Source organism: Leopardus geoffroyi, chromosome A3 (genome assembly GCF_018350155.1).
Source record: "Leopardus geoffroyi isolate Oge1 chromosome A3, O.geoffroyi_Oge1_pat1.0, whole genome shotgun sequence".
Taxonomy (NCBI): Eukaryota; Metazoa; Chordata; class Mammalia; order Carnivora; family Felidae; genus Leopardus; species Leopardus geoffroyi.
In genome coordinates this window covers 27,338,645-27,348,040 of record NC_059336.1, presented here as the reverse complement: position 1 = coordinate 27,348,040, position 9,396 = coordinate 27,338,645, and the positions used below count along the sequence as shown (strand labels likewise).

At 41.9% G+C, this 9,396-nt stretch overlaps 1 protein-coding gene across 2 annotated transcripts; it reads right to left on the bottom strand.

The window, feature by feature from the left end:
- Window positions 1-341: 341 nt before the first annotated feature.
- On the bottom strand, window positions 342-5,556 carry DEFB116 (defensin beta 116). 2 transcript variants are annotated; one of them, XM_045444995.1, is made up of 2 exons: window positions 5,451-5,556; window positions 342-664 (listed from the first exon to the last, which is right to left on the bottom strand). In XM_045444995.1, the coding sequence occupies exons 1-2, from the start codon at window positions 5,515-5,517 to the stop codon at window positions 426-428; spliced, it is 306 nt and encodes a 101-aa protein (XP_045300951.1). In that variant the 5' UTR covers window positions 5,518-5,556; the 3' UTR covers window positions 342-425. The 2 variants fall into 2 exon arrangements, 1 of the variants encoding a protein (XP_045300951.1); XR_006703266.1 differs by lacking the exon at window positions 5,451-5,556 and adding an exon at window positions 4,586-5,146 and having other exon boundaries at window positions 559-664.
- Between the last annotated feature and the right edge of the window lie 3,840 nt (window positions 5,557-9,396).

Here is a 9,396-nt window from a genome sequence, read left to right as displayed (position 1 = left end):
GGATATCAAAGACAACCATCTTGTCCTCGTCGTAATCTTAACGACGTTTTACTCAGAGGACTCAGTGATCTCCCCTACATATTCACTGGATAATCCAGGCTCAATACAGTCGTCACCTTCTCCCTGCTGCCTAAGAATGAATCACAGCCCTCTTGGTGGTACCAAAGCAGAGCCGAAATGTGATTTCCTCCCTTCCTTGGCACCCTCAACATTTACCGAGCTACTCTGGGATCCTATTTGCTTTCTTGGCCAGTGTCCTTTCCAGTACTCTGTTGCTCCCCAGCTCCTGCCTAACCTTCCCCTGTCCAATGATGACGGTTCACAGACGAAAGACACACACGTGAGAAGGAATGCGTTTTTATGGAGAGGGTGTTCCAGAATGAGGGAAGAATTACTCCGGGGGGAGGTGGTATGGTTGGTGATGTTCAAATTTTAGAGTAGCTTGAAATGTTTGTAACTGACAGGTTGGAGTCGGAGTCATAATCCTTCACATTGTTAGAACGGGCTATTTTCACAGACCGTTTCAGGCAGCACTTTTGATCACTTGGGCAGGTTAAGTATTGAATTTCATTTTTTCTGCAGGTGTTTCTGCACATGCCGTGGTATAGCTGGCATGGAATCCAAGGCTCTTGGCTGTTGCCATAGTAGGATCTGAACAGGTCACCTGGGGAAAACATAGCCATGTTTAGTGTCCTTGCAGCAGTGATAACAGGAGTGGGGAAGCATGATTTCGAGAGAACAAGCCCTGAGAGTATTAACAGGATCCGGAGTCAAAACCACCTGGTTCAAATGCGGGTTCCGACATTATAACTCGTCATCCTTTAGCCAGATACTTTGGTTGGCTAGCCCACCGTTGCATTGTTTTCACAATGGGTGTAACAACGTTTGTGATGTTAGATTAGCATATGTAGCGTGCTCAGAAAAGTAGCTGGCACATAGTAAGAAGTAATTAAATATTAGACACTGTTGCTGATATGAAAGGCTTTTCCTGAGGGTCCAGGGTTTCAGGGGCACACACCGGACGTGTTCTCAAGTGTCCGTACAGAGGTACGCTTCTCACACAGAGCTCCGTCAGGGGCGTGCAGGGCACGCACATTCCAGCCCCCGCGCGCCTTTGTCCTTTGAAGCATTTGAGCAAACACGTACCACACACGTTTCTCTTTGTACCTTGGCCCCACAGAAACAGATGCTGCGTGTACCTGGGGAGCGCACGCTGGAGCACACGCACAGGCACGAGTGCACACGTCGGCATTCACACATATATTGAGCATATACACATGTGCTCACTGTACAGACCTCTGCCACGCGCTTTCCACAAATGGCTAAAGCCCCTCACTGACCACTGATAGCTATATATCAGTCATCCAAATACGTGCACGTGTACATGGGCTCCTCGGCTGGAAATACCCCAGTGACAAAGTTCCTGACACTCACTCAGCTTTCTATAATTGCTAGTCATCAATAGATTTAGTTACTTATTGCAACTTTCAAAAGCAAAGGAGCCATTAGAAAGAAAACAGGGGCACCTGGGTGGCTCAGTCGGTTGAGCGGCCGACTTCGGCTCAGGTCATGATCTCGCGGTCCGTGAGTTCGAGCCCCACGTCGGGCTCTGTGCTGTCAGCTTGGAGCCTGGAGCCTGCTCCGGATTCTGTGTCTCCCTCTCTCTCTGCCCCTCCCCCGTTCATGCTCTGTCTCTCTCTGTCTCAAAAATAAATAAACGTTAGAAAGAAAACAGTACTAACAGTCATATCATACGTCCAGCTTCAACCATGTGTCAGGCATTTTACAAATGATATCTCATTGAACCTTCATAAAAGCTTATTGTTACTGCTATTCTTTAGATGAAGACATTGAAGCTCAAAGAGAAATCTTGTTCTGTCCACATTTCTACAGCGTTGCACTTGACCCGGCCTGGGATTCAATTCTTCTCTATTTGATACTAAGCCCATGCTCTTTCCTCTCTGTGTGACATTGCCTTCCTATATGAGAGGATTTCTAGGACAGGGTGGCGTCTTCCTGCGTGATGTCTTTAGGCATAAGGACTTCTTCAGCTATCTATAGATAGTCCAGACTCCATAGCTTCACATTCAAGAACCTTTTCAACCACCCACCCATCCCCTCATTTCACATCCATTTATCAGCACTCACTCTGTGCCAGGCCACGTACTCCGTGCTAAGCACACAGAGGTCTCCAGTGCCCACCCACATTAATAAAAATTGGTCAAGCAAATCTGACATTGTTTTCTGCCTGGCAAAAAGAACATTCTGTTAATTTTGTGTCAACAGAAAGCAGGATGTCCCAAGTCTAGGTGAAGTCAGATAATGTGAGGGGAAAGAAAGTATAAAGTACTCTGTCTTTAATGGCAGACATCCCATAGCATCTGGGCACTGATATATATATGGACTTCCCCAGAAATTGGCACTCCAGCCCATGGAAGGCACGCAATTGCTGCGGCATCAGCCAGCCTGCTGGTTAACCAGAACAAGGAGGTAAAAAATGGCGCCCCTTCATCCATGTTCCAACATCGGGGTACCGCTGCATTTCCTACTTTAATCCTTGCCCTCATCACGGAACCCCTCCCTCTCTTGGCATCATCCTACTTACCAAAGGAGGAGGTCTGCAGGGCCCCGCTAGAGTGATACTCACACTCTTCTGGCTAATATTTGAACTGGTGGACTTTTATTTTCTCCCAAATCCAGTGGATGGGAGCCAGGGCACCCAAGGTGACTTCCATCACCAGAAGATAGATAGGAACACAGATAGCAGGAATGAGGATCAGGCAAGCTGCCTTTCCCTCACTCTCCACATGGGAAGCAGGTCAAGGCAGACCCAGGAGGATTCTGCTTACAGTGGCTAAACAAACAAACAAAGGTTTTGTTATAGATATTTCTAGTTTCTCAATCCTGCAGCTATGCTAACCCTATACAGTTCCCTGCCATTTCAAATTGTAATATCCACACTCATTTAATGTCACCTTCGATCATCCTTCCATCTCCAAATTGAAGTTAAAGATCTGCTTTTAAATATCAGCTTTGCCTCTGACCCTCTGTACTCTGTACCCAGTCTCCCCATGTCAGGAATGGGAATGAGAGAGTTTGCACCAGATCAGGAAATCTCAACTGTGTTTGTGAAGGAGGAGGTTAATAAGATGGGTCATACTTTATAATAACTTGGGGAGTTGTTAAGTATACTCACATCAAGTCTCTAGAGATTCTGACTTGACAGGTCTGAGAAGAGGCCAGAGGAGGGGTGCTGTGCATGAGTTTCCCAGAAAATACGGGCTCCTGCCTGAAGTGAGAGCTACAACCCTGCCTGACCTTCTCGCATCCACCCATAGACATGGCCCGGCTCATTCACTGACTTTGGACTTGTATTAAGGGCAAATTAAAATATCATAAATCAAAAAACAAAACATAACACTCTAGACTCTAACAGTTCCATACACAGCCAAAAGCAATGTTATACATGATTTCTTTGCCACCTGTGCACCCCAAACATGATCCTTTCCCACCCAACTTGTAAGGTTCTTTATATATATATATATATATATATATAATATATATGAATGTATATAAAATATATAAATACTTTATATATTTTATAAATATATAAATAAATATTTAAATATATAAAAATATATAAATTTTTAATATATAAAATTTTAATTTTATAGATTAATTTTAATTATAAAATTTATTTAATTATAAAATTTAATTATAAAATTATGTATTAAATTTAATTATAAAATTATATATTAAATTTAATTATAAAATTTTAATCTATAAAAATTTATATATATTTATAGATTTATATATTTAATAAATATATAATATATAAAATATAGAATATATATTTATTTATATATTAGGCATAAGTCATTTATATGTATTCATTAATTCATTCAATAAACGTACTCTGTGCAAAGCACTCACCTCAATACTAGGAATACATAAGTTGCAAAGACAGAGTCTCGGCTTTCAAACACATTAATTTCCTAAGTATATGTTTTGGGGTGATGAAAGGAAAAAAATGACTTTGGTTACCCCAGAAAAGTTTGTCTGGAACAGTTCCTGCCCATGAACTGCCAGGTGAAAGTATCAAATAGTTATTAGGGAGGCAACACTATGTACAACTTGTGAAGCATGGAATACTTGTCTTCCTTTGTTGTCATCTGCAAACTTCCCTGTGGTTTTTACCACTGTTCCAACATGGGGACTGAACTTCACGGAACATGAGGACAAGTGTCTCTCAGGTGAAGAGGATGAAACAGAGTGAGAAATAAGGGGTAGGAGAAGGTGAAGTAGGGAGAGGGTGGGAAGGGGAAAGAGAAATAAGAGAGGGAGGAGAAAACAGTAATTCTGAATTCAGTCCCAAGAAAAGAAACAACCTTGGCTCTCTGTGGGGCTGGGATGAGATTATTGCCGTGTCTTTCTGTACATGTCAAAGTTTAAGGAGAGCCACTTAAGGACATTCCAGCTTCCCAGTTTCATTTTTCCTCACTGCCTACAGTTATATTTATTGCTTTTCAGTGCTCCCCCCCCAATCACACCCAAGAAACTTTTTTAAGAATTTGAAAATAGTTACCAGATATTTTTCACGCAGCGTTCACTCTCCCCATTTCAACAGCCACGGCTCTGCTCTGATGAATGCAACTGTCTTACTCAAGCTTAATCACCCCCAAACTCAGGCTAAGCCAACCCCTGCCCGGACACCCCCCACATATGCCCAGCTTGAATAACACACCTACTTGAATAAACAGCTAACTCCAACTTGCAGCTCTGTCTCTTCTCTAACCACCTAAGGCTCAGTTATAAAATTTAACACAAACAGGATACTAGCCAAGCCACCCAACCCAATTCACAGCATTAATCCAAAACACAACCCCACCACCAGCTTCACCCTAACTTTCAGTCCTACCCAACTCCGCCCTCAGCTCCATTCAGCAAAAAATAGCCTTCCCTCTCCAGACTACACCAGAACATCAATCCAGACCAATCCTCTAAACAGAATTGCTTACCCCCTCCTCATGCCCACTCATTTTTCTAATATTACTCTCTCTCTAAGGTCATATACCATCCCCACCACAACTCATTCTCCCAAACTACCATTGATTCATCTGATAGCTCCCCAACTTGGATCCAATCTCGCACACCAAACACATGAATCAATCTATCCTCCCAGTGACAGCACTACCTAAAATGCCTCATGCTTCGATACTCCACTAGCCCAGGAGAGAAGAAGCAACAACCTCTTAAATTTGTCTTGGCAGAGCGGAACCAGGGGAGATCTTGACATGAGATGGACCTTGGGAGTAACGTTCCCAACCTGTCTGAGACCAGGAAGGCTTTAGGTAGTGCCTGTGATATGTGAGTGGGAGTCATCTCAGAGGTCATCAAGATAACAATACCACACGCAAGACCCCAAAACCTTTGAGAGAGGTCTGAGTTACCTGGAGTCTTAGGAACCAGGATCAGGAGAATGGAAATGGTCATTAAATAGGGCTTCATGACTGACATGTCCAGAGAGAATGGAGGGCTCAGGTGCAGAGGACGGAACAGAGATCACTGCAGCAGAACGATGCCCTGCCTTTATTAGTTTTGGAAATGGGCCAGGGTTGTGTGCAGTGAACTAAGAGGGATGAGACATACCTGAGGTCAGCCAGGCAGAAGGATCACATGCATCACATGTCTCAGCTGGGCACTCTGTGAAAGTGTGGGAGATGTGCCAGCGGCACCCGTGTTGAAGTGGGCCTTCCTTCCCAGAAAGAAACAAAGCCAAATTAGAGGCAATTGGCATTTTGTGTGAGACAAATTTGAATGAATGAACGAATGAATGAATGAATGGCTCAAGCAAGCAAGCAGTGAGAAAGTAATACATAATCATAAGAAATAAGGAATCCTTCCTTAAACATTTGTCTCTATCCTCCTGACAGTAGAGTGTCTCCCTCTCTCAGAAGTACTTACTGTATGTCCAGTCCTGTCCTCGGCATCATGGACTGAAAAAAGAGAAGGAGAAAGGGAAGGGGGCTGGGGGGAAGGCACTGATGAAAGAAAAGATGGGGAAGAAAAACTGAAGGGGAAAGTATAACTGGGGGAAGGGAGGAAAAGACATCAGGCAAAAATAATGGCAATTCATATTTACCATGAATCTATCATGTGTCAGTTTCTGTACTGAATACTGTGGTCTAGAAATGAACACTTATGACAACGCTGTGAGGTTAGGTAATATTTTCTACATCACGGATGAGGACAAGAAAGTTTGAAGAGGTGATGTAACATGCCTAAGCCACCCATCTTATGAGACATAGAGCCTAGATTAGAAATGATAGCTGTCTGAAAGTGTGTGCCTTTGGGGTTTTTCGTTCTTCCAGTGAGTGGAAAGACAGAAATGAGAGATAAGGCAAAAACATAATCAACTGCTAAAAATCAGAGAGTAATTCACTATTCAAGACAATAAGTTTAGTCTGAGGAATTTAGTGCTCATCGCCTGAGAAATGAGAATGAAAGAATTTTTTAGAAGAAGCCACACTGACTCCAATGAATCATGTGGAAGATGGATGGGTGGGATCCAGTCTTTTGAATGGAAATCTGGAAATGAGTGAAAAGGCTCTTTTCAAAAGTCTAGAATAGTATTGCCACATCTTGCCACAACAAGGCAAATGGAACAGGACTAGTCCTCCCAAAGGTAAATGGAATTATACTAGCCCTCCCACTAAAGCAACTGTAATACTTGAAAAAAACAGGGAAAGAGTAACTATTTCAGTTACTGAATTCAAGACAGAGCAGAAATGAAAAGGCAACCTACCATGGGAGAAAATGTTGCAAGCCACATATCTGATAAAGGGTTAATCTCCAAAATATAAAAGGAACTCATACAAGTCAATAAAAAAAAATAATAATCCAATTAAAAAGTGGGTAAATAACCTGAGTAGACATTTTTCCAAAGAAGATGTTCAAATGGCCAACCGTCACATGAACAGGTGCTCAACATCACTAATCATCAGGGAAATGCAAATCAAAGCCATGAGATATCACCTCACACCTGCTAGAATCACTATTATCAAAAAGACAAGAGGTAACAAGTGCTAGTGACGATGTGGGGAAAAGAGAACCTTTGTGCACCGTTGGTGGGAATGTAAATTGGTACAGCCATTACGGAAAACAAATGATTCAGCAATTCCACCTCTAGATATACACCTGAAAGAAATGAAACCACTATGTCAAAGAGCTAACTGCACTTCCTTCCATGTTCATTGCAGCATTATTTACAGTATCCATGAAACAACCTAAGTGTTCATCAACAGATAAGTGAAAAAAGGAACACTCAAAGAAGAGCCTATGCCTGGCCAAAGGATTGGGGAAAGGGTAGCCTAACAACAGAAACCGTCTTGGCAATACTCCGCCTACTCCAGCCTAACACTAATGGGAAAATCTCACTCTTCCTTTCCCCATGGTTTCACAAGGCTTTCACCCCCTACCCATGGTGTTCACCCCCTCTCTATAGAAGCAGTGCTCAGGCTTCCTCACCAGGTGATGTTGGTGGGGACGTATGGGGAGGTAATCTTTCATCTCCTGAATGGCAGAAGCAGGAGTGGCTGTGATTCCCTTGTGGAGTAGCATCCGCTAAGCTCAGGGGGCAGCTGAGCTTCTATCTCCATCCACCATCAACAGAGACTGAGTAACGTAGTGTAAGTCAGGGCTAGTGTAAGTACTTTCACATTTACCCCACCCTGCTTTGCCAGGATAGTAGCAGCAGGATCCAAAGGGAAGGGTAAATATATACGAGTGCCCAGCCTTCAAGCTAGATCTCAGCAGAGGATTTCCTGCTAAGAAGAAGAAAGAGGAGAAGGCGGAGGAGGAAGAGGAGGAGGAGGAGGAGGAGGAGGAGAATAACTCAGAGTCTCAGAAGATTATATCCAAAACTTTCAGAACATAGTTTTTTAAAACTCATTCTTGCCAAGAAACAGGAAGATAACAACATGAATGGCAGAATAAAACAATGAGTAGACACCAATACCAAGATGAATCAGATGTTGGGATTTTCTGATAAGAATTTTAAAGCATCCATCATACAATATTTCAAGAAGCAATTAATAATCGTTTTGAAACAAATAAAAAGGAAATTTGGCACACATACAAAAATAGAAACTATAGGAAAACATCTGGATAGGGTGCCTGGTGGCTCAGTCCATGAAGCGTCCGACTTCGGCTCAGGTCATGATCTCGTAGTTTGTGAGTTCGAGCCCCGAGTTGAGCTCTGTGCTGACAGCTCAGAGCCTGGACCCTGCTTTGGATTCTGTGTCTCCCTCTCTCTCTCTCTGCCCCTCCCCTGCTCATGCGCTCTCTCTCTCTCTCTGTCTCTCTGTCTCTCTGTCTCTCTATCTCTCTCTCTCTCAAAAATAAATTTTAAAACATTAAAAAAGAAAAAAACCTGGATATTAGACAAGAAAAATATAATTACTGAAGTTTTAAGAATTTACTGGAGACATTCAATGGTAGAGTGGAGATGACAAATGACATAATTGGTGAACTTAGGGAAAGGTCAATAGAATTTACCCAATCTGAGCAACAGAGGGAAATAGATTGAAAAAAAAAAAATGAACAAAGTCTCGAGCACCTGTGGGACAATAAGTAAAATCCATATCATCTAAGTCCCAGATGAGAGGAGAGAGAGAATGAGACTGAGAAATGTATGTGAAGAAATAATGGCTGGAATACTCCCAAATTTGGGAAAAAGCATAAACCTACAGATTTAAGAAGCCAAGAAAATCCCCAATAGGATAAACCTAACGGAATCAATGCCTAGTCACATTACAATCAAACTTCTGAAAACTGAATACTAAAAAAAAAATTTTTTTAAACAGCTAAAGATTAACTTCCTTTGGTAGACCATAGATTTGAATGATAAATGATTTTTCATCTGAAACTGTGGAGGCCAGAAGCAGGTGATATAACATTTCTCATGTACTGAAAGAAACGCAATGTCAACCATGTATTCTGTATTGGACAAAAATATTCTTCAGGAGTGGAGAGGAAATAAAGGCATTCTCAGACACAGGGAAACTAAGAGAACTTGTAGACAGCAAGCCAACCCTGAAAGAGTAGCTAAACAGAAGGGAAATGATAAGAGAAGAAGGCTTGAAAGTTTAGAAAGGAAAAAAAGAACACTAAAATGGGTAAACATAGAGGTAAATATAATAGACCACTCTAATTCTCATTAGTTTCTTATCATATTTGATGGTTGTAACAAAAATTATGAGGTCATTTGACATAGTACTCAATGCATATAGAGAAAATAATTAAGACAATTAAATTTTTTTAAGGTGAGAAGACTAAAGAAACTTAAATGGAAGTAAGATTACTGCATTTCACTTGAAATGGTAAGATGTTTATGCC

Bases quoted from the DNA above. Each gene is read 5' to 3' on its own strand.
- DEFB116 (XM_045444995.1), bottom strand. From the start codon at position 5,517: ATGTCAGTCATGAAGCCCTATTTAATGACCATTTCCATTCTCCTGATC. The intron at 665-5,450 runs GTAACTCAGACC...TGTTTTCCCCAG, and splicing joins CCTGGTTCCTAAGACTCCAG to GTGACCTGTTCAGATCCTAC.